General features: G+C 45.6%; 2 protein-coding genes across 4 annotated transcripts in view; both read right to left on the bottom strand.

Moving 5' to 3' along the window:
* Window positions 1-5391, bottom strand: part of CKAP5 (cytoskeleton associated protein 5) — an 89844-nt gene extending 84453 nt beyond the window's left edge. For 2 of the 3 annotated variants that reach the window (XM_059709493.1, XM_059709496.1), the window contains exon 1: window positions 5281-5391. The gene's annotated coding sequence lies outside the window, so the exon portion shown is untranslated. Of the gene's footprint in view, window positions 1-5150; window positions 5174-5280 lie in introns of those variants that run through there. The other variant, XM_059709495.1, reaches the window with a different exon arrangement.
* A 4476-nt stretch (window positions 5392-9867) lies between these two features.
* Window positions 9868-23626, bottom strand: part of LRP4 (LDL receptor related protein 4) — a 63818-nt gene continuing 50059 nt past the window's right edge. The window contains exons 35-39 of the mRNA XM_059710906.1: window positions 22863-22998; window positions 18572-18639; window positions 17923-18010; window positions 16330-16471; window positions 9868-13784 (exon numbers count right to left, since the gene is read on the bottom strand). Coding sequence (XP_059566889.1) covers window positions 13452-13784; window positions 16330-16471; window positions 17923-18010; window positions 18572-18639; window positions 22863-22998 — 767 coding nt within the window. The 3' untranslated portion in view covers window positions 9868-13451. The remainder of the gene's footprint in view (window positions 13785-16329; window positions 16472-17922; window positions 18011-18571; window positions 18640-22862; window positions 22999-23626) is intronic.

Here is a 23626-nt window from a genome sequence, read left to right as displayed (position 1 = left end):
GCAGGTGAGTGGTTAGGAGCTAGCAGTCCCAGATTGTGAGAGGGATGTCCGACTGCCAGTTTAGGCCCGATCCCTGTAAACCAGCAGTAGGACATCCTTCCAGGGGTCCCAGATTGGAGAGGGTGCAGGCCGGGCTGAGGGACACTCCCCCCAGCCCGAGTGCACAAATTTTTGTGCACCGGGCCACTAGTTATCTACAATAATAAAAGCGTAATATGCAAATCAACCAAACAGCCGAACAACAGAACGACCATCCAGACAACCTTCTGGATGACCACACTATGACACCCACTGGCACCAGGCCAGCCAAGGCGGGTGTGATGCAATTGGTTGGGGGCCCGGCCACTGTCCCATGATCACCCTGCAGAGGGAGGCCCAGGCCACTGGCCAGCGGGGCAACTGATCAATCGGGGGGGCTCCACGATTGCCCTGCAGAGGGAGGCCTAGGCTACCCAGTGGCAGCACTGCAGCGGGTGGGCAGGGCCTCCCACTGCAGAGGCGATCCATCACGGAGCCCTGGCTGGATGGGCAGGGCCTATCTCTTTGGGGTGATCGATGGCGGAGCCCCATGATCCATCGCCCCAAAGAGGGAGGCCCAGGCTACCTGACAGTGCTGCAGCGTGTGGGCGGGGCCTCCCTCTGCAGGGGTGATCCATTGCGGGGGTTTTGGCTGGGTGGGCAAGGCCTACTTCTTTGGGGAAATCCATTGAGGAATCCTGCCGGTAGGTGGGTCCTACCTCTTTGGGGCAATCGATCATGGGGCTCCTGGACTGTGAGAGGGCACAGGCTGGGCTGAGGGACCCCCCCCCCCCACTGAGCACAAATTTTGTGCACTGAGCCTCTAGTCTTCTATAATAATAAAAGCATAATATGCTAATTAGACCAACGTTCTTCCAGACGAAGCCAGGGCTGCGAGGGAAGCCCAGGTCCCAGGTGCCAGAGGGAAGCCAGTGCCGGCAGCCAGGGGAAGGAAGGCCTACTCCTGCAAGAATTTCATGCACCAGGCCTCTAGTTCAGCAAAAAAAAGGAATGAGTTTTCACGCCACAAAAACACATGGAAAAACCTTAAATAGATGTTGCTAAGTGAAAAAACCCAGTTCGAAAGGGTACATATTGTATACTCCCAATTACATGACATTCTAGAAAGGGCAAAACTATGGAAACAATAAGTCATCAGTGGTTGCCCTGGGACAGGGGAGAAAGAAAAGGAAAATGGTTAAGTACAGATAATTTTTAGGACAGTGAAACTATCCTTATGATATTCCAATAGTGGATAAATGACATTATGCATTTGTCAAAACCTTTAGTAGTTTACAACATAAAGAATGAACTTTAGCCCTAGCCAGTTTGGCTCACTGGATAGAGCGTCGGCCTGGGAACTGAAGGGTCCCAGGTTCGATTCCAGTCAAGGGCATATACCTTGGTTGCAGGCACATCCCCAGTAGGGGGTGTGCAGGAGGCAGCCTGTGGACCAAAGGGTCCGGGTTCAATTCTGGTCAAATGTATGTACCTTGGTTACAGTCTCCTCTGTGGCTTGGTCCCTGGTCAGGGCTTGTACAGGAGGCAACCAATAGATGTGTTTCTCTCCGTCTTTCCCTCTCTCTTCCATACCCCAGTCTAAGCATGAGAAAATATCAGATAAATTCTAATAGAGGGAAATCCTACAATATACTTGACCAGTACCCCTAAAAACTTCCCTAGATTTGAAAATTTCTAAAAATTGAAAACAATAAAAGTGGGGAGCCAGATCTACTTTCCCTCTCAGTCGATACAAACATTAAAATCATCATTTTTCCAGTTTCCTTAGTTGAAGACTTTCCAAATTTGTCTGCTGAAACATTGCTTACATTCAAAGGCATGGTAACACAGCCAGCTTTAGTTATATATTGTCTTTATCACTTGAGCACAAGACCATCACAGTTTTGGCCAATTTTGTTCAACAAATATTTTTTGACCACTTTTTTTTGTTGAAAGTGTTGTTTGAGGCATCGCGGTAGCCTTACAGATGGGGGAAAAAAAATCTACACTTCGCTTTCATTTCTGAGGAAATCAGACAATATACAAGCAAACAATAAATGACCTATCAAGTAGCAATAAATGCTACTAAGTAAATAAAAAAGGAAAGTAAGGTAAAAGTGATCAGGAGGGCTACTCTAATTGGGAGCTGAGAAAATGCGTCTTTAAAGAGATGACATTTGAGTTGAGATCTGAGTGGAGCCTGTATACAAAGACTGGTTTGAGGTAGGGGTAGTTCCAGGAAGAGAACAGCAAATTCAAAGGTCAAAAAGAATAAGCTTAATGTGTTTGAGATCCATCAAGTAAACAGGGCAACTGCCCTGACAGGAATAAACTAAGTAACATATTCTGAACTTTAGAGGTAAAAATATGAAAATCGTCTAAGAATCTCAAAACTCTTCAACACTGACCACCAGGAATCCATTAATGATTAGATTTTATGCCCCCTCTTAGTGCACTCCCCCCACAGCTGTCCATCTCCAATATGGTAAATACTATATTCTGAACTGCTCCATCTTTCCTGAAAACTACCAAGCCTATCATCCATATTTCATCATGTCTCTGACAGAAGTATTAACAAGGGAGACCTAACCCAGAAATTGCTCCTGAATTCTCCCTAACAAATCCTATTACTTCACAGTAGAATGGTAGGTTAAAAGCAAAGATCCTGGAGACAGACTAACTCAGGTCCAAATTCAAGTTCTATCTGTTGTGTGGTCTTGAACAAGTTGCTCATCTGTAAAAAGTTGTGAGGACTAAAAATGATAAAACGTGGCATCCAATGAGTATTCATTCAGTAAATGTAGCCACTGTTAGTAAAAGTATTTGAGCATTTATTTTGTTCAAGAACCAGAGCTGGGCGAGAGGAATTATAGAAGCAAAGTGCGTGAGAGATAAAACTGTCAAACTCCCTTAGGTTACTGGCTTTTTTCTGGTTCACTAGTGTACTCCCAGAATCTAGATCTAGAACAACGTTTAACACACGTTGGGCATCAATCTCAATATTCGTTGAATGAACCAATGAGATTCTATTAAGTCAAATGTGTGCTGCGCCAGCACAGTCAAGGGTGATCCTGAGTGGGGGTGATGAAAGGATTAAGAAAAGACAGACAAGAGAATGAAAGCTGGGTCTCCGTGGGACGCTGCTCCCTGATGAGGAGACAGCACCAGCACCCACAAGCTGTGTCTTTATTTTATAGCAGATGCCACGAGGCAAAGTAGGGGTGGGATCAAGTTGTTTACAGCATTCTCATGAGTTTCAACCCTACTCAACTACATGCACCTGAACTCTATCACAAGGCACGTGGGGCCACGTGTTCGGACCACAGGTTCAAGCTTACAGCTATAGCTGTTGGCTTTATTTGTGCTGGGAAGGCTCTGCCCTCCAGCTGGGACTTGCACGTGGCCACGAGAGGACTGTGCCCTCTCATTAGTCCGAGGTTTGAACCTGTCCAAAACACTGTAGCCGCCGCGTCCCATACAAATGGAGAACCTGGCTTTACTCCAATATAAAGAAAACTTTTCATACCCCATCAAGATATTAAACTATATCCTAAGGCAGCGGTTCTCAACCTGTGGGTCACGACCCCTTTGGCGGTCGAACGACCCTTTCACAGGGATCACCTAAGACCATCCTGCATATCAGATATTTACATGACGATTCATATCAGTAGCAACATTACAGTTATGAAGTAGCAACAAAAATAATTTTATGCTTGGGTCACAACATGAGGAACTGTATTTAAAGGGCCAGAAGGTTGAGAACCACTGTAAGGCATTGTTAAAGATGTTTATTATTTTTAATTGCCTCCCCAAAACCATGAACAGTGTTCATAACAGTAAGGTACTCAAATTTATTGTAATTAAAACTCAGCTATCGGCTGTAGAAGTTCATAACTTACTGGTACTTGATTATCAAAACCTTAAAAGTAATAAAGTATAAGGTGTATTGTTATGGACTATCTTTGCTTGCCATTGCCCGACTGAACATTCTTTAAATACTTGTATAATTTTTTTCTCATGAGTTTACCAAGTAGGTTTAATTTATATTGGCAAAATAAAGCAATTTCATCTTTTCTCATCACGTTTTATAAAAACATTACAGTCTGTCCAGTCACTTAAGAAAAGTCCAAATCTTTTAGACTTCTTAAAATTTTCAAAAGATTGGTACTTAAAAATTGGCTCTTTAGGTCAAAGAAGGACTTTTCAGGGTGATGAAAATGGAGATAGGAGGCGTTCACCTCTCCAAAGATGAGTTTTCAATTACTATAATTATGTATAAAATAACACAGGCAGCCTTTCTGGGTCAAGATTTGATGCCTTGGTTCCCAATGAGAATTAAATTAGAGCCATGCATCAATTTGGGGCAAGTTCTGCAAAAACTACTTCACCCTCTACTGATAGTGAATGAAAAAAACAACAACTTAATTTGAGAAGGTTTATCAACGCGAATATGTTTTCTAACACACAGTAGCCACCCTGGCGACATCACCTGCATAATTTTCTATCCCAGATACAAAATGGGATACATTTAAATCCTGCCTGACAATTACCACGATTGCAGGGTAACTATACCAACAGCCAAAGACTGTTAGCAGCTAAGAAGCAGGACTCTAGTTGCCCGAGCCCCCACCTTAAAGGGCCAAGGCCTGCTTCATCTAAACTGCTGGCTATTGTACTGCCTCCCCTCCTCCCCCAAACCTTCAGAGCTGGAAAGATACCTGGGCTCTACTGACACCTTTGGAGAGGGAACGCAGGCGTAAGGACTGAGCGCTACGATCAGAATCGTTAAAATCCCAGCAAGCCGGTAGGAGCACAGGTGCACAGGCCCTTCACAACCAACCACTAAGGCCCTCCCAGGCTCTCATTCACTCATTCATTCATTTAACGATTACGCGATGGGCACGATAGCAGGGCCATTTCGCAGGGCCCCCGCCCCAGTCTCCGAACACCCTCAGCCGCCAGGCGCGGCCCTGCGCTTTCCGCATCCCTCGGACGCTGCCGTCCGCATCCCTCCGCGGCGCGCTCCGGGAACCCGGTTCCCCAGCCTCGGCCTGGGCCGCACCAGAGCGCCCACGCCCCCCGCCCTGCCAGCCGCGGGTCTCGGGCCTCCGCCCCGATCCGCCGCGTCAGACCTGCCGGGTTCGTGGAGCGACGGAGCGCGCGTCCATGGAGACACCCCGCCCGGGGTTCAGCGACCCTCCGAGCGCGCGACGCCCGGACCCGGGGGCCTGGGAGGGTGGGTCGCGACCACCGGCCACTCACCTCCTCCGGGTCAGATCCGAGGGGCCTGTTCTAAGCCGTTTGAAACCGCTTAGGCCGCCGCACACCCTGCAGTGTCCTCGTTGTTTATTGGTTCTCGACAGACCGCCCATCGCCCTGTTATTGGTCCATTTGAAGGGACTGTGGGCACGCGCCGCCCGCAGCCTTAAAGGGGCCGTGCGCAGCAGCGTTTCCTTGGGGACCCGCGCTGCTTTCTCGCGTGGAGAGAGGGAGGGTCACTGGAGCGAAAGCTGCCGACCACCCGGCAAAGAAGCGCAAAAAAAGGTGTGTGGAAAGCTGTGCATCCCAGCCATGCTCAGCTTGTTTGCTTTATTTGACATCTAGCCATTTTTTAAAAATGTAATGTCATTCACCAAATATTGTTTGTGCAGTTGAGTGCGTGAGGGAAATGAGAAGCAGATGGGAAATAGTGGAAGGAGCAGTGAGTGGAGCATGATGCTGGCGCCCTTGGACCAGCGCTGAGTAAACCACTTTTGTCAGGAAGTCACCTGGAACTTAGTTTCCCCATCTGTAAAACCAGATAACGATGTTTTCCTTACAAGCTTAATTAATGTGAAGATTTAATATAACTATTTGAATGTCTAGGGAAGAACTTTGAACAGTAGCGCATACTCCTGTCATTTATAAAAATGAGAGACATAGCCCTGCCGGTCTGGCTCAGTGGTTGAGCATTGACCTATGAACCTGGAGGTCAAGGTTCAATTCCTGTCCGAGCACATTCCCGGGTCCTCAGTAAAGGGCGTGCAGGAGGCAGCCAATAGATGATTCTCTCTCATCATAGACGTTTCTATCTCTTTCTCCCTCTCCCTTCCTCTCTGAAATCAATAAAAATATATTTAAAAAAAAGAAGAAAGGAACTATTCTTGTAGGGTCTTGAATACTAGAGTAAGGAATTTGTTCTCAAAAGTAGGAAAGGGGGAGCTATTGCAAGTTTCTGAGCAAGGGATTGACAAATCAGAATTGCACTTTATGAAAACTAATTAACTTGGTTGTCGAAAATGGGTTAGAGTTGGGATTCTGATATGAGGTAATAGCCCTGGAGATGACGAGAACGGATTCACGAAAGAGTGAAGGATTTGGCAACCAGTTAGATTAGGTGCAAAGGTGAGGTGGGGCCCATTTAGGGAGGTGAGTCAGAATATGCCGGGATTTGAGTGTAGGGACTGGGAGGTGGTGATTGTCCAAATGAAAGTAGAAAGTCAGGAGAAGCCAGTCTCAAAGAGAAGACGAGGAGTTTAGTTTTAAACCTGTTTACTTTTATGTACCAATGAGACACTCAAATGGAATCATCTAAGTAGGCCTAGGAAACATAGAATGCAAGCTGGGAGAAGAGACGAGGCTCAAGTGGTCTAGATTTGGGAATCACCTCTGTAGAATGAAAAAATGAAATTGCGGTAGTGGATGAGACCAGTGTCGGACAGTGGAGAGAATGAAAATGGGAGATGGTGACAGATCCATAGGTAGGGGAAGGAGAGAGGAACCAGAGCAAAAAGGTCACAGTAACCTCTGAGAAGTCAGTTATGAATATATAGGAGTAGTCTTCTTCAGTCATTGGTCATTGGCATGTTTACTTTATTTAAATATTATTGGAAATAAACGGAAGATTACATGTAAGGAGAAAGTGACGGTAACCTCAAATTTGCTCAATAAAATTCATGTGGAGTCTGGAGCCCAGAGAGTTTTAGAACAAGATGTCAAAGTCCCTTTTTGTTTTACGTGGCTCAGTGGTCGGCAGACTGCGGCTCGCGAGCCACATGCGGCTCTTTGGCCCCTTGAGTGTGTCTCTTCCACAAAATACCGACTTCTGTGCATGGGCCACGAAGTTTCAATCGCACTGTACATGCGCGCCCACATGTGGTATTTTGTGGAAGAGCCACACTCAAGGGGCCAAAGAGCCGCATGTGGCTCGTGAGCCGCAGTTTTCCAACCACTGGTTTAGGTGAAGCCGTACTGGACAGTGGGCAATATATATGACTTCATTAATTTTCTTCGCTCATTCATGCAACAAATATTTATTGAGCACTTAGTATATGCAGGGACTTTTCTAAGCACTTGGGATAATCAGTGAGCAAAATAGAAACAACAACAAAATCTCTCCTCTTGTGGAGCTCACATTTTAGTGAGAACACATAATCAACACATAAATATATAGTCTCTTATTAGACAATATGTGCAATGGGAAAAGAAAAAAAGAATACAGGGTACAGGGGATTGGGAAGTAGAGTTGGAAAGACTATAATTTTGTAAAGGGTGTTCATTGTAGGTTTTATTGAGAAGATTCTATTTGAGCAAAGACTTAAAGAAGGGGAAGGAGTTAGCCCTGAGCATACCTAGAGGAAGAAAGTGCCAACAGGAACAGCTATGTGATGATCCTAAGTTGGGCACATACCTGGCAAGTCTAAGAAACAGGGAGGCCAATATCGTTAGCTGGAGCAGAGTAAGTACTTGGCAGTTGGAGGGGAGGAGATGAGGTCTGATAGAAAATGGGTGAGGAGTGCCAGATCCTGTAGGGCCTTATAGAAACCTAATATCGTACCTTGCCCACAGTAAGTGTTCAATAAATGTTTGGCCAGTTACCATTTGCAGTCCAGGATTATCATCCAGTAGCACTTATCTGTGTATTTATTGGCGTGATGTGTGCCTACTTTATTTCAGGGGCCTCTCAAGAGTTCTACATAAGGAAAGTATTAATAGGACAGGGTAACGCTCCTGGGTATTAGAGATCTAAGTGAACACTGTATCACTGCAACTGGAAGCAGGAAACAAATGCCAAACATTGTGGCTGCTGAATAGCTGCTGTGTGTTTCTGGAAAGCCTGCTAGGGTTGGGACAGTGCTCATTCTATCATAACTGCACTGCATTCTGCTCCCTGAGATGGGACACGGATCCATCCGTATTTCCAGACTAAGAGGAGTAGCTTCAATGTTTAACTTCCTTTCAACTTTCAGTCCAGGTACCTCCTGCATTATTCTCTGGAGGTAGCAGTGGCTTCACTTGCTTCCAAGATTGCAAGGCCTATCCCAACTTGCACTCAATTGCATTTAATAGGTGCTGTTTGAATGAAGGAATCAATTGCTCTTTTTCTTTTCACAGCCCATTTCTCCATAACCCCGTCAAATGCAGGCTCTTCAAGAATTTTGACCACAGAAGCACCAGCGCCACCAAAGAGGAAGGAGGCAGAAGGGAGAGATAGGGACCTCGTTAGTGGGTGCGTGACGGGCAGAGAGGAAAAAACACCGAGAAGGGCAAGATAAGTGAATTCTTGGCTCTTTGTATCTTGCAAAATAAAATAAGCAGACTGTGTAGCTTGGAGCTAAGTTCAGCCTGGGGTTTACATTCAGATCCTTAGTTAGGCTGCCTGGATCTGTTTTAACATCATGTCAGGGAGTCTAAAGTTGTGAGTTGGAACCTTGGTTGGATATAAAACTCTTGTTTCCTATGCTGAGCTCTGCTACGCCTCTGCCAGCTGGTTAATGGGAGAAGGATCTGGAGAGAAAATAAATGGGTGAGTGAGGGAATGTTTCAAAACAAAGGCTGAAACACATATCCTATTAAATGGATTAGTTGAGTCATCTTCACATATGAAGAAAAGACAAACTTATAGATTGTTTCTTAACCATATAAAGGGCTCAACCACATTTTTAAAATCAGTGCCCAAAGTAGGAATAACTATGCTTACTAATGCCCTTGAATGTCATCTTAGAGCCTTGTGTACCCTTAGCTCTTGCACATGCTTTTTCTAAGTTCCTCAGCAGCCATCTGTTTTCTGCAGGCCTAGGTTTGGTGAAAGCTTCAGTTCATGGAGACCTCTCTATGGGCCACAGAGATCTTTTCATCTTAGCTCCCACATTTGTTCATATAATATAGAAAGAAGTAGAAAGAAGGGCAGTGAGTATATTGTGAATGTAATTAGTTTGCAAACATATAATCCAGTTTGTTAGAATTAGACTCATCATCTATTTGTCAATTTCAGGTTTTATATCTAGAGAACAGACAAGGAGTGTCCAACCTTTGTTTCATCTCCAAGATTCCCTGGAAGGAACATACTACAAGTTTCAGGCTAGAAATCACATTAGTAGTCATCTGTTTCAACCCTTTCATTTGACTGGTCAGGAAGGGAAACTAAGAGCCAGTGCATTTTTATCACCTTAAAATGGGGTGCTAGTCCTTGACACTGTTTCTAAATTCTCATTTGCGAGCGGCCAAGTTCTTGTCAAGACCTGGGCCATTAGACCAGCCCTGTTCTTTCCCATCTCCTGCCGAAGTGACAGGACAGTCAAAGGTTAGCGGGACCTCTAAGGCTACCCAGTGCTGAATGCCTGCTTAAACTAGCTGACGTGTCGCAAGGTACCAAAATGCACTCACCAAATTTTGTTCTCCCAGAAACATCTCCAGTTTTCCAAGAAAATGGTGTGTATTCAATGCCATTTTCTCCTTCCATTTGAACTGTTCTTCCTGAGTTTCCAACTGTTCAGTGCCTGGCCTGTAACCCTGATGCTCTGGGAGAGAGCACTTCCTATAGGTATATAAAGCTTGTGCTTTAGGCTGGATTTCATTGCTTAAAATGTGTTTCTTTTCTCTTTGAGTTTTTTTTTTTCCTTCAAAAAAGAATGGTGGGGTGGGAGGATGGTTGTCCTTGAGCTATTACACTTGTTTTTGTTTTAGTACACCTATCCCTCACCGTGTTGGAAGAATTATACACTATAATTTATACTCTTGTCTTTCTTTTTCTTCTTTCATGCTGTTTCCAGACTTGAAGCTCTGATTAGGCATGGGCTGTGCTTGACCCATAGTATGAGATGAATGAATGAGAGATTATTCTATACATGGTTTATGGTTTAGAAAATCAACTATTAAGCCTTGACATCAAACTTTATAACTGGTGTTGAGACTTGCATGATTCCCAGTCTTCACTGAGAGAGCCTGAGAAGGGCTCCCTAATTCCTTGTTCTAGCCTTAAGATGTAGTGGGTGAGCTATGAGAAGACAGCTTTTTTTAAAAAAAAACTGGCCCAGCTGGTGTTGCTCAGTGGTTGGGTGGCAACCCATGAACCAAGAGGTCACAGCTCAATTCCTAGTCAAGGCACATGCCTGGGCTGTGGGCTTGATCCTCAGTAGGGGGCATGCAGGAGGCAGCCGTTCGATGATATTCCTCTGTCATTGATGTTTCTCTCTTTTTTAAAAAGTATATTTTATTGATTTTTTTACAGAGAGGAAGAGAGAGCGATAGAGAGTTAGAAACATTGATCAGCTGCCTCCTGCACACTCCTTACTGGGGATGTGCCCACAACCAAGGTACATGCCCTTGACCGGAATCGAACCTGGGACCCTTCAGTCCGCAGGCTGACGCTCTATCCACTGAGCCAAACTGGTTAGGGCAATGTTTCCATCTCTTTATCCCTCTCCCTTCCTCTCACTCTAAAAATCAAAAACTAAAAATAAATGGAATCTTAGTGTTTGTGTGATTTTTTATCGGAGTAACTATGAAACTTGACTAAGATCAAATAGAGCTAGTGGTGGATCTGGGACTGGAATTCGCTCCCCTTGCTCCCATTCCAGCACTTTCCTTACATCAGGTAGTCTTGCCAGTGACCATCACTGCCAGGCAAAGTCAAGTTCTGTGACACTGAAGTTCTCATAGACCTAGAACTGAAATAGAAGATACATGGTATATATGCCATGATACTTTTTTCCAGCACCCGAATGATATGTCACTGAAGATCATGACACTTTGCCCACTGAGCCTGGACAGGACCTCAGGCAGCCATGACCAACCCATCAGAGTTGGCACTTATGATGAAGCCTGTCTGCTATCCTTCCTCCACAGGAAATAAGGGTTTCAGAAGCCAATGAAGCCTGGTCTTGGTCTGTTTTCTCAAGATGAGCTGAACTTCCAGGCAGGAGCTTAACACCCGTTATTGCTCTTCACCATCCCCAGATCCCCGAAGGACTTGGCGATGATATCTGCAAGCAGGTTTCCCTGGCATGGCTCTGCCAGACAGCAGGTGCAGTTATGAGTCATGACTCCAAGCCAGGCAAGGTGATTAAGAAAAGCTAAATTTATATTAAATTACCATAAAGTCCTAAAATACTGAACATAGTGGTTAAATAACTCCAGAAAGTCCAATCTCTCCAGTGAGTAACGTTAAAACCATTACACATGAGCGCGGGACAATCACTTCCATTAGTTTAGGACAGAGAAATTTTGCTTTTTACATAGTAAATCAGTGCTCAAATAGATATTTCTTCAAATATGTCCTTTCTACATTCTGAACAGCCCAAGTGCAATAAGATCCTTCCCCCGTTCATCCGTCCCCAGCTGCGAGTCTGAGGACCCAAAGTGCTCCTCCTTTTACTTCCCCATCAAGCGTGAAATATCCCCCTTTCCTCCTGGAAAGGGCATCTTGCCTTGCCATCGCTGTGCACTGGAGAAGCCTTCTTGGCCTGGCCTGGCTGCCCTGTGTAGGCCTAGACCTAGGGCTGCCTGCTGAGAGCAGGGCCAAGGGCTTGGCAGCTGTTTTAAGCAGTCATAGAACTGGCCAGGAAAGGTTTGCTCTTACTTTCCTTTTTCACTCGCATTTGACAGCTGGCTTCAATAACCATAGGAGATGTTTCAAATCAGGAAACTTCCTCTAGAAGCCCTCCCCTCCATTCTCAGCCCTTGTCCTCTCCTGTCATTTCTAATTCCTGGGTGGAAAGGGGTCTGGATTTGCCCTGGGTTGAGAGGGCTTCATCAGTGGTTCTCTCTACCTTTTTAGTCCTTGTAATTTTTATTTAGCCCTGCTCACCACAGGCTAGGTCAGAAAAAGTCATTAGGGAGGGAGGGAAGGAGAGAGAGGGGGTGGGGGGAGAGAACGAACTAGGTAGAAAATTTAGGACAGAAAAAAAGTCTCACTCCCTGGATACACATGAGACACATGCTCTTTGTATGAATAAGCATGAACCACGAGGTGGCATCTCAGCCTGGAAAGTAAGTCACTCAGCTGGGAAGAGAGTTGGAATGGAAACTTCGCCACCCATAGCCACAGGCTCTCTGTCTACTTAGATCCCTGAGCACCTAAGAGAGAGAACACAGGAAGTTCAATCTCATGGATACTTCCTTTAGGCCCTGGCGGCCCCAAGTCTCTAACCCAATTGCTCTTCCTGACCATTTATGAACACTTATAGCCCTTCTTTGCAAGGTTGTTTTGGATTTCTGTGCTCAAAATCCCAAAGAATGAGGAGGGAGAGATTGGCAGAACATTAAGGGTGATATGCTATGTTTGGTCTAGGCAGTGCTTCTTAGATTCTGCAGAGTCAGCCCTCCTGGACCCACATTCACTCAAGCCATTGGTTCACAACCTGGTTGCTTAGAGCCAAAGACTCAGGGAGGTACTGGCCAGTGGTGGTACCAGGAGGGAATTCATATTAGCCCGCTGCCACGCTGGGGCCCCCAGTCATCTGAAGGTAGAAAGGCTCTAGGCTTTCTACCAGGAGGAAGAATAGCTTGCGTCACACCCAGATCTCACCAATTGAAACACAGCAACTCTTAGACTGAGAATAATATCCATTGCCAGCAATGGACAGAACCCCCAGGCCCAACCACCCCTAAAAGCTTTTTCGTATTACCAATGCACTTGAGGCTAGAGGTTTCCCAGATGCCCATACCAGCTGGGCTGACTCCTCCTCCTCCTCTCAGGCTTTATCCTTCATCTCTCCCTTTACCCATGATCCCCTGCTCAGCCCTTGGTGGGCCAGTTCTCTCAGAGAAGCGGTCAGGCCAGCTCTGATGGGGGAGAGTGCAGTCTTAGATCATCAGCTCTTATGGGCAGGCATTGAGGGCACCAGAGGAAGGGGAGGTGGAGCCTGTAGTGATGAGGAATCATTACCGAGCCTCGTTTTGGGGAGGCTCAGGACGGAGTGCAAGAAGCGAGGTTCATGGTAAGTTCCAGGTCTAAATTCTTGGATGTGCCATCATTTCTTGCGCCATCATTTCTTGTGTAGTTATGGACTCAGACAGAAGCAGCTCCTGTGCAGGGCTCAGGAGCAGATACGGGGTGGGATGAGGAGGAGCGGGACAAGCACACAGGAAGGGGGCCTGTTGTATAAGTGAGCACAAGGACTGGATGCCCATAAAGAGAAGGAGCAGGCAGGGAGGGAGGGGTACACGGGCGCTTAGACCTGGCTCTCGGAGGAGAGCTTGCGTTTGTGTTTCCAGCCTGTGTCTGGCAGAGAGCCCCGTCTTTCAGGAGTGGCTGCGGTGTGGACACTGCTGCACTCGGACTGCTCTTCCTGCAACAGCTGCTCCGTCTCCGTGTCATCCAGGGAGCCAGAGCTGGCCTGGATGGACACTGTGTCTGTCTTCATGCAGACGTGGTCACGAAGAAGGCCCCCGCGTGAGCCGCGCAGCTGCTTCAGGTCATCCCACTCAGCATCGTCCCCAGACAGGAGGCAGATTCCCTCGACAATCTTGATCTTCTCCTTGGTGTAGTTATGGTCAGGTCCACCCTAGGGTGGAGATCGGGGAGACATGATCAGTTGGTTGGCTCTCTATAAAGGATCTCATGGTGAACTGAAAAAGGAAGTGGATGGGGTCAGAGTGGGCATAAGAGCACAAAGATCCCACAAATAAATGGGGAAACTTGGTCAGAGCAAATAGATGAGGCTTAGCCTAAAAGGAGAGGAGTATGAAGATTGTTAGAGTTGGCACACAGGGATGAGGGAGAACCATGGCTTCCAGTCCTGCATCAGACGCTCACGGGCTATGTTACTTTGGCAAATTACTTAGCATCTCTAAAACTCAGTCTCCACATCTGCAGTGTGGGAGAATAACAGTGTCCATACCTCAGAACCAATTACTGTGAGAGTTAAAGCAGGCGATACATGGAATGCAGTTAGTAGGTGCCTGACACGGAAGATGCACTAAATCATGTCAGCTATTATATTACATTGTTATTGTGATTTATTAGTGGGACACAATGCGGATACACCTGATCAGAAGCAATTGACAAAAACATTTAAATGGACATTTTCTCAGGGTTTTAAGCTATTTTTGTGCTATTTTGTTCTTAATTCTTTCCTTTCTAATTTTGTTAAGGGGGAAAGTTTTGGGAGGTAAGACTGGAGGAATCTAAAAAATCCTCTTATTTGGGTTCTAAGTGTCAGTCCACTGGGGTCCTGTAACATAAAAGCTTTTGTAGGAGGTTCTTCTGGCTCTGCAACCCGAGATGACTCCAAGGACAGTCTGAAGTTCGACTCAGACTTCTCCCTTTATGGGTTCCTCAAAGGGTAGCCTTACTCCTGGTTTCTGGGGGATACCAACCAATATGCTGCCTGTGCCAGGAGAAAATGGGCCATGGCTTGGGTTCCATCCCTGGGACAGTGTGCCTGCCAAGAGCCCTGCATCTGCTGCTCTATTTTAGTAACAATTCAACTCCACAGATATTTACTGAACTCTTAGATTAAGCAGGATACTTGGATGATTACACAATACAAAATGGTCCCTACCCTCTGGGGGTGACAACTCCCTGGAGGAAGCAGAGAGACACATGGCCCATGAGCCCTCATGCACGCACACACGTGCCCAGTCACCCAGCACACCCTCCAAGCTGAAATTAGTGCCAGATAAAATGCAGGCCACTCAGTCTTCATCACAGAGACACGCGGGCGGGGTAAGTTAGAGAGAGGTGGGGGACATGGCACTAGCAAATTCGGGGGACACCACTCCCTCTGCAAACACACAGATACCTGAAATCAAGAGGAAATCAGAAGAGAAAGGGTGAGAGACTATCAGAGGGATGAAAAAGCTGCTGAGGAAAAAGCATACAACAGAAGAAAGAGGTCACGTGATTTAAATTTATAACCTCTGGCCTTTATTGGGGTTGTTCTCTGGGGTATCAGACACTCCAGGGACCCAAGAATCTTTGAGTCTTTCTCTCAAAGACGTTAGTTGAGAAGGAGTCTTCTGTCCCTAGGACTGCATGCTATCCTGCAGGTCTGTTTGGCTTGCAGTGGAAGCTTTTTAAGTAGGGGAATTCAGGGATCCAGAAAGTACCTAATTATTATGTAAAGTGTATTCATTATGCATGGGAGCCCTATAGGTATGAAGGCAGGTTTTGACTGCTAGACAGACCAAGAAAGTAGACTGATGAGGGTCTCATAAGGGATAACTTTTGATGAAGGGGTTACAGGAGTTTAGAAAAACAAGGGTCTTATCAGACTAGATAACTCTGAAACCTCAGGCTATAGTTCCCTAGTGGAAATGGGACTATTTTCATCCAGCCTAAACATCCAGCAAATAATTTTTTACTGGAGCAACAAAGGAGTTAAAAGAACAAAAGCACATAGACCATCCGAATTCTAGAGAAATCCCTTAAGACCCCGGGGAAGAATAGCAAAACACCAGCTATTCCCAGCCACAGCTGCCAACAGTTTGGATCAGAGGTTAGAAAAGGAAGAGTCCAGGAACCCTTAGGTTTTTGTGGATGCTGTCTAGGAGTTTTGGGATTGCTTCTGGGGAGCACAGCCTCGCTGCAGGGGAATGACAACTCCAGGAGGGGAAGAAGCTATGAACCTAGCAAAACATCTCCGGTGCACACTCCTATGTTTTCATTCCTAAACCTTCTGGGTCTGTTTTCTAACCGTGCTCTCACTGGGGTCCTTCAGAAATTCAACAGATCTATGATTCTAGATCGGGGGTGGGAACCTTTTTTCTGCCAAGAGCCATTTGGATATTTACAACATCGCTCGCAGGCCATACAAAATTATCAACTTGAAAAATTAGGCTGCTGTATTTGATCAAACATTTAATCAACTCGACCCTAATGCCTTGGTAGGGCCAGACCTTATACAGCCCACAGGCCGGACATCCCCACCCTGGTTCTAGATCTAGAAACTCAAATCCCATTCAGTTCTTTTGTTCACTGTAACTTCCCAAGTGGTAGGTGGGACTACCCAACACATCCCTTACTGATTTATTCAGGCAATTGGAAAATAACACACCCACCTCCACCACCACACAAAATACCCCTCCAATAGAAATTCTGATTTTTACCTCTTTCTTATAGCACAGTTGATTGTACATGGCTGGTTTCAGGATTGCTTCAATTTTCACTTCCTGAGTGGAAGTTCGGTAGGAGGGGTTGCTGTAGGTTAGGTTCCCCATTCCAGGATCGGTTAACTTGGACTTTTTGTGTCTTTAGGAGGAAAGGTGATGAGGAATTAGTTCAGATCTTTATGAGGGTGCTTCCAGGGAAGTTGTAACGCGAGTGTGGTAGGCAGCCTCTAAGATGGCCCCGTGATCCCGCCTCTTGGTACTCCCACCTTCTGAATCCCTACACCCTTGAGTGTGGGCTGAGTCTGGTGACTCACTTCTGATGAACAGATCATGCAAAAGTGATGGGTACTAGATTAGGTTCCAAAGAAATGTATGGCTTGCATCTTACATTGCCTTCACTTTCTCACTCTCTCGTACTCTTGTTCTGGGGGAAGCAAGCTGCCATGTTGTAAATTGTCCTCTGAAAAGGCTTATAAGGCATGGAACTGTTGAGGGAGTCTCCAGCTAACAGCCAGCAAGGAACTGAGGCCCTCAGTCTAACAGCTTGTGAAGCACAGAACCCTGCCAACACCCATAGGAGTGCTCTTGGAAACCGATGCGTCCCCAGTCAAGCCCAGAGATAAGACTGCAACCCTGGCTAATACCTGGACTGCAGCCCTGTAAGAGGCCTTAAAGCAGAGACACCCAGCTAAGCTGCATCCGGATTTCAGACGCATGCACAGAAACTGTGAGATGATAAATGGTTGCCATTTTAAGCTGCTAAGTTTTGGGGTAATTTGTCATACAGCACTAGACAACCAATACACCGAGCTTTAGAGTCAAGATAGATCGATGTTTCAGCCCACCTCTGTTACTTACTAGCTGGACATAATCTAAACTTTCTGAACCTCAGACCCTCATCTGTAAAGTTAGGAATAATAATATCTGTATTACAAGGTTGTTGTGCTATTGACACATATTCATAAAATGGCAACTGTTGTTGTCAGAAGGGGCAGCAGCACAAAATCCTGACATTTTTGCTGCAAGCTGTGTTTAAAACATTTGGGGGATATATATACGTATACATATATATGTGTACACACACACACACACACACACACACACGGTCATAAAGAGATTATAAATTGATAACACACTCAATCTTCTTAGGAAGATCCCTACTGCGCAATGATACATCATCCAATATTGTAGTAAAGGGCTGTGTTTGTGTGAAGAGAAAATCACTTCAACTGCAATGGTTTCAAGTACTGTGGGGTCATGGACAAGCAGATGCTAGAGTCAGTCCCAGCTTCACCTCTTCCTGTGTGACCTTGGGTAGCACCAGTTGTGCCCTCAGCATCCTAGTTTATTAAAAAAAAAAAAATCCCAAGGATTGCTGTGGTCACAAAACGAGGGCTTGGGCAGTGGCTGCAGAAGAAGAGTCACGATTCAGATTCCTGCCTTTCCCTTCTACTGCTCTGACCAGGGACCCAACCTTAAAATGAAGGGGTCAGAGGTCGAATTAGCGAACTACAGAGCTTTGGGAGATCCCAGATGCACTAATGAGGACCAACAAGCAGGTGGTCCTCCCTGCCGAGAGACTGAGGTTACCTGTATAGCATCAAGGCTGCAATCACCACCAGAATCAGCAGAATGCTGAGGAGTCCGCCGATGACATAGCTGGCATGAAGTCCTTCCCCTAGGAAGAACAGAGAGACAGTAGGGGGACCACTGACAATCTTCTAGCGGGCATGAGGGGCGGGGCAGTGAAGGGCTCCTTTTGTAGGTGTTGGGCCCCATATCATCTGAGGATGGCTAGGGGCCTCCTCCTCAGAGGAGAGGCCACAGGGGTAGATGGCTAAGAAGAAACCTACCATTCCGTCAGCATCACTTATCCTAATTCCACCACTTACTGGCTATGTCATGAAGGGCAAGATGCTTAACTTCTAAGCTTATGTTTTTCTCATCAGTTAAATGTAAATAATAAATTGCTCATAGGGTTGGTGGAGGTTAAATGTGTGTGTACATACAAATACACACACACACACACACACACACACACACACACAGGGCTTAACAAATGCCTGGCATGTGGAAAGTACTCCGTAAGTGGTGGCTATTATGATTATTCTCTCTATGGATTTAGTCTAAGAAAAGGGTTCATCCACCTCAAAGAGTCCCCATGAAGGTTCTGAAAGATGCCAGTAAAGACAGATGTTCCTTACATCTTCTTCAAAACAGTTGGGCACTGGGAGCTTACCTGGAGCAGCAGGTACAGCCTCATTGGAATGTGCACAGAGGCCCAGCTGAGCATCCTTTTCAGAGCATCTGTGGGGCACAGAACACTGAGTGTGAAGACTACTGGTGTTTGATAAAGATCTTGCCCTTCTCCAGGGAAGGGGGGAGAGTCCTGTGATTGGGGCTTTCAGGTTTAAGGGCTATACCAGGTGGGAGGTAGAAGTATAGAGAGGGCAGGACCAGGAAATACAGAGAAATCCATGTGAGTCACAGTCTTCAAGACGCTATATCTTGTGTAAATGTGTTTAAAAATATGTACCCCTTTGAAAGGATTCCTTTAAAAGGAGAAGCAGGTTTCAAATGAGCTGGAAGCTGCTGAAAGAATACGCAGTACATCAATAGAGGCTTTATTAAATGACCAGGATGAGTTGAAAGAAGCTACCAGTCAAGCAAAACTGATTAAAGATTATCACAAGGTCTAAATAGACCTGAAAATAACAATATTTTTTTCCCCGCCTCTTGATTCTTTCACAAAGGAATATGCAAGACATCCAGAGAGAGGGCTCAGGTAACTAACTTGAATGCTAAAAGGGCAACTTCCTGTGGCACCTTGTGAGCAGCCAATCACAGGCATCTCCTGAAAGCCTAGAGAAAAAGTGCTTGCAAGACATCTGAAACCAAGATGCACTGAATCTTCAAATGGAACTGACAGAAAATATCTGAATAAACCCAAAGAAAATCAGAGATTAATAACGATTGATAGTACTTAAAAGTTAGTGAGAAAGGTACATGTTTATATCTGCATGTTTGCTTTTCTACATAAACACTTCTAAAAAGAGAAAATGGGCCCTAACCGGTTTGGCTCAGTGGATAGAGCGTCGGCCTGAGGACTGAAAGGTCCCAGGTTCGATTCCAGTCAAGGGCTTGATCGACTCTCATCGTTGTTTCTAACTCTCTATCTCTCTCCCTTCCTCTCTGTAAAAAATCAATAAAATATATTAGAGAAAATGGGGCATACATAATGAATTTGATCATATGCAAATCTTACAATTTTAGGGATATGAGTCTAGAGTTCTTATTTGGGATTATTATGTTTCTGTTTTCAGAATGAAGTCAAGTGTTGATTTTCTTTTAAGCTACAGTTGATATTAAAAATAAAGAGATGGATATGTATTACATGGGGAGAAAAACAGTTCTAATAGAAAAATGTCGGAAACAGTAAGAGTGGGAAATGAAATTACTATCTTGAAAGGTATCTGCATCCCCATGTTCAATGCAGCATTATTTACAACAGCCAAGACATAGAAACAGCTAAGCGACCATCAACAAATGAAAATGTGATTGTTTACTTACACACACACACACACACACACACACACACAGAGGAATACTACCCAGCCATTAAAAAAGAAGGAAATCCTGCCATTTGTGACAATATGGATGGAACTCGAGGGCATTAGGCTAAGTGAAATAAGTCAGATAGAGAAAGACAAATATCGTATGATATCACTTATCCTATATAATAAAAGGCTAATATGCAAATCGACCAAATGGTGGAATGACTGGTTGCTATAACACCCACTGACCACTAGGGGGCAGACACTCAATGCAGGAGCTGCCCTCTGGTGGTCAGTGCGCTCCCATTGGGAGCACCGCTCAGTCAGAAGCCGGGCTCATGGCTGGCGAGGGCTCTCAGACTGTGAGAGGGTGTAGGCCAGGCTGGGGGACCCCCCCCCCCGTGCACGAATTTCGTGCACCGGGCCTCTAGTATGTGAAATAAAAGAAAGAAATCAAACTCAGACACAGAGTATAGATTGGTGATTGCCAGAGGTGGGAAGTGAAGGAGAAAAATGAGTAAAGGTGGTCAAAAGGAACAAACTTCCAATTATAAGATAAATAAGTCCTGGGGATATATAGCAGTCCTGGGGATATATATATATCCTATATAATAAAACCCTAATATGCAAATCGACCCAATGGTGGAACCACGGTTCTCTATGACACGCACTGACAACCAGGGGGCAGATGCTCAATGCAGGAGCTGCCCCCTAGTGGTCAGTGCGCTGTCACAGGAGGAGTGCAGCTCAGCCAGAAGCTGGGCTCACACAGCCATGCTGGCAGGAGCCTCTCCTGCCTCCACTGAAGGCGGGTGGTAAGGAGTGAGGGGTCCTGGACTGTGAGAGCCCCAGACTGTGAGAGGGATGTCTGAGAGGGATGTCCGACTGCCGGGGATCAGCCTAAGCTGGCAGTCAGACATCCCTCAGGGGTGCCAGACTGTAAGAGGGCACAGCCGGGCTGAGAGACCCCCTCTTCAGTGCACAAATCTCGTGCACTGGGCCTCTAGTAGTTAATAATACAGTATTGCATATTTGAAAGTTGCAAAGAGAGTAGATAAGAAAAAGTTCTCAACATAAGAAAACAATTTATAATTATGTGTGGTGATGGATGCTAACTAAACTTATTGTAATTATTTTGCAATATATATATGTATATCAAATTTAAAACTATTAAGAGTAATTACATATGGGTATTTATTTCTTCTTTATTTCTATCTTAATTTTCAGATTATTTTTATAAACTGTACATAAAAAAATTACACTTTGTAAAAAAGAATTTCTCTAAATTGAAAAATAAAGAAAAAATCCTATACAGTGGGGCCTTGACTTACGAGTTTAATCCGTTCCGTGACGGAGCTCGTAACTCAAATTACTCGTATGTCAAATCATAAAGTGAACGAGTGAGACACGTGATGCTGGGCTGATGTTGTGGTGTTCACAGTGACATTCGCTGCGCCAACTAGCAGTGGGGTATCTGAAGCTGGCTCATAACCCGAATTTTAGCTCGCAACTCAAAGCAAAAAATCGGCCGAGAGACGGCTCGTATCTCGAAAAACTCATTAGTCGGGACACTTGTAAGTCAAGGCCCCACTGTATAATTAAAGCCTAATAGGCTAAGTGTCTGGTCGTCCAGTTGTCCTTTCAACCAATCAAAGCGTAATATGTTAATGATATGCTAAGGCTGCTCAACCGCTCGCTATGATGTGCACTGACCACCAGGGGGCAGATGCTCCAACCGGTAGGTTAGCTTGGTGCTGGGGTCTGGCTGATCAGGACTGAGCGAGACGGGCCAGACATGCCCTGGAGCCCTCTCGTGGTCCCTCCTCAGCTGGCCAACCTCCCACATACCTCCCCGGCCCCAATTGTGCACCGGTGGGGACCCTCGGCCTGGCCTGTACCCTCTCACAAGCCGGGCTTAGGGCGCCCCGCGCCCCCCGCCCCCCGAGTGCACGAATTTTGTGCACTGGGCCTTTAATAAATAATAAAAACAATTTCTCTAAATTGAGTAACATCATATTTTATCAATTTTAAGATGTGTATATTTTCTATATTCTGACATCACTGAAATAGAAATGTGTCTTACAATCCGTGGCATCTCACAGTTGCAGTTGGTCATTTTTTTAGTTTAATCTCTTAAATTAGGATGCGTCTTAAATTGATCGCACCTTCAGTTTAATGAAATACAATCCTATAAAATAGAACCCTAATATGCGAAGTGTCCAGTCAGCCGATAGGCTGTTCAACCAATCAAAGCATAATATGCTAATGATATGCTAAGGCCACTCAACCACTCACTATGACGTGCACTGACCACCAGGGAGCAGACACTCCGACCAGTAGGTTAGCTTGCTGCTGGGGTCTGGCCTCAGCCTGGCCTGAGCCCTCTCGCAATCCGGGATCCCTCAGGGGATGTCAGAGAGCGAGTTTCGACCCGATCCCGCAGGCCAGGCTGAGGGACCCCACTGGTGCATGAATTCATGCACTGGGCCTCTAGTATTTTATACTTCACAGGAGACCTGTACATGGGTATGCTTGCTTACTTAATAACAATGCGTGTGTGTGCACAGGCATGCCTGGGTGTTTGAACATTATAGGCATTATAAGCTAAGGCCATAGCATCCCCAGGCATGTGCCAAGTCATAAATCCGCAGTAGAGAGACCTCTGTGGCTTAGCGGTGTCTAAATACACTGTTGGATCAGACCATATACTAAACCTGTGATGTAAGGGCAAATGTTACAGAAAGAAAGGAAACTGTCTAAGGGATTTCTCCATAAAGCTGCTCTAAAGCTTCTTGCCCCTAAATCACCTGCAACATTCTATAGGTCTAAATATCATCTGCTGTCCCGAATAGCAGGGACTGTTGGCTAATGATGTGATTTACCTCCCATCTGCCAGGATATAGCTGGGATTATAATTTTCTGAAGGCAGGAGATGGTGATTTGAATCAAAGGGCCCTCAATCACATGTGAACCCACCTTCCTTCCATCTCCTCCAGAGATGTGCGGGTCCGAGTGGTAGAAGAACGCAAGGTGGTAGGTAGTGTGTTGGTTAGCACTGGATTCCTTTCACTTATACTGGTAACCCTGGGAGCTGGGGGCACCAGGCCAGGTACTGGAGAGAAAAAGAAGACTGGAATAGGTTGCTGTGCCCCAAATCTCTACATGTGTGCCAAGGGCAGCATCAGGAAAACTTGACAAAGCAATCTTTTAGCTACACTGATCTTGGGCACCCTCATTAGTGGCCCTTCTCAATACTGTAATTAAAAAGGATTTGATTTCCAATATCAATAGCTCTGGATGGGCTAGCTGACTCACAAAGGCCAGGAAGAGCCCAGCAGGTGTGGCTCAGTGGTTGAGCATCAACCCATGAACCAAGAGGTCACCGGTTCTATTCCCGTTCAGGGCACATGTGTGGGTTGCGGGCTCGATCTCCAGTAGGGTCGTGCAAGGGGAGGCAGCTGATCTATGTTTCTCTCTTTGTGTGTGTGTGTGTGTGTGTGTGTGTGTGTTAATACTAATTCCTTTTTAAAAAATATATATATATAGTTATTGATTTCAGAGAGGAAGGGAGAAGAAAGAGAGAGAAACATCAATAATGAGAGGGAATCGTTGATCGGCTGCCTCCTGCACGTTGGACCGAGCCTGAAACCCAGGCATGTGCCCTTGACCAGAATTGAACCCTGGACCCTTCCATCTGCAGGCCAACACTCTACCCACTGAGCCAAACTGGCTAGGGCTAT

The sequence above is a fragment of the Myotis daubentonii genome, chromosome 9 (assembly GCF_963259705.1).
Source record: "Myotis daubentonii chromosome 9, mMyoDau2.1, whole genome shotgun sequence".
Taxonomy (NCBI): domain Eukaryota; kingdom Metazoa; phylum Chordata; class Mammalia; order Chiroptera; family Vespertilionidae; genus Myotis; species Myotis daubentonii.
The sequence above is the reverse complement of the archived record's forward strand: the minus strand, read 5'-3'. Positions and strand labels throughout refer to the sequence as shown.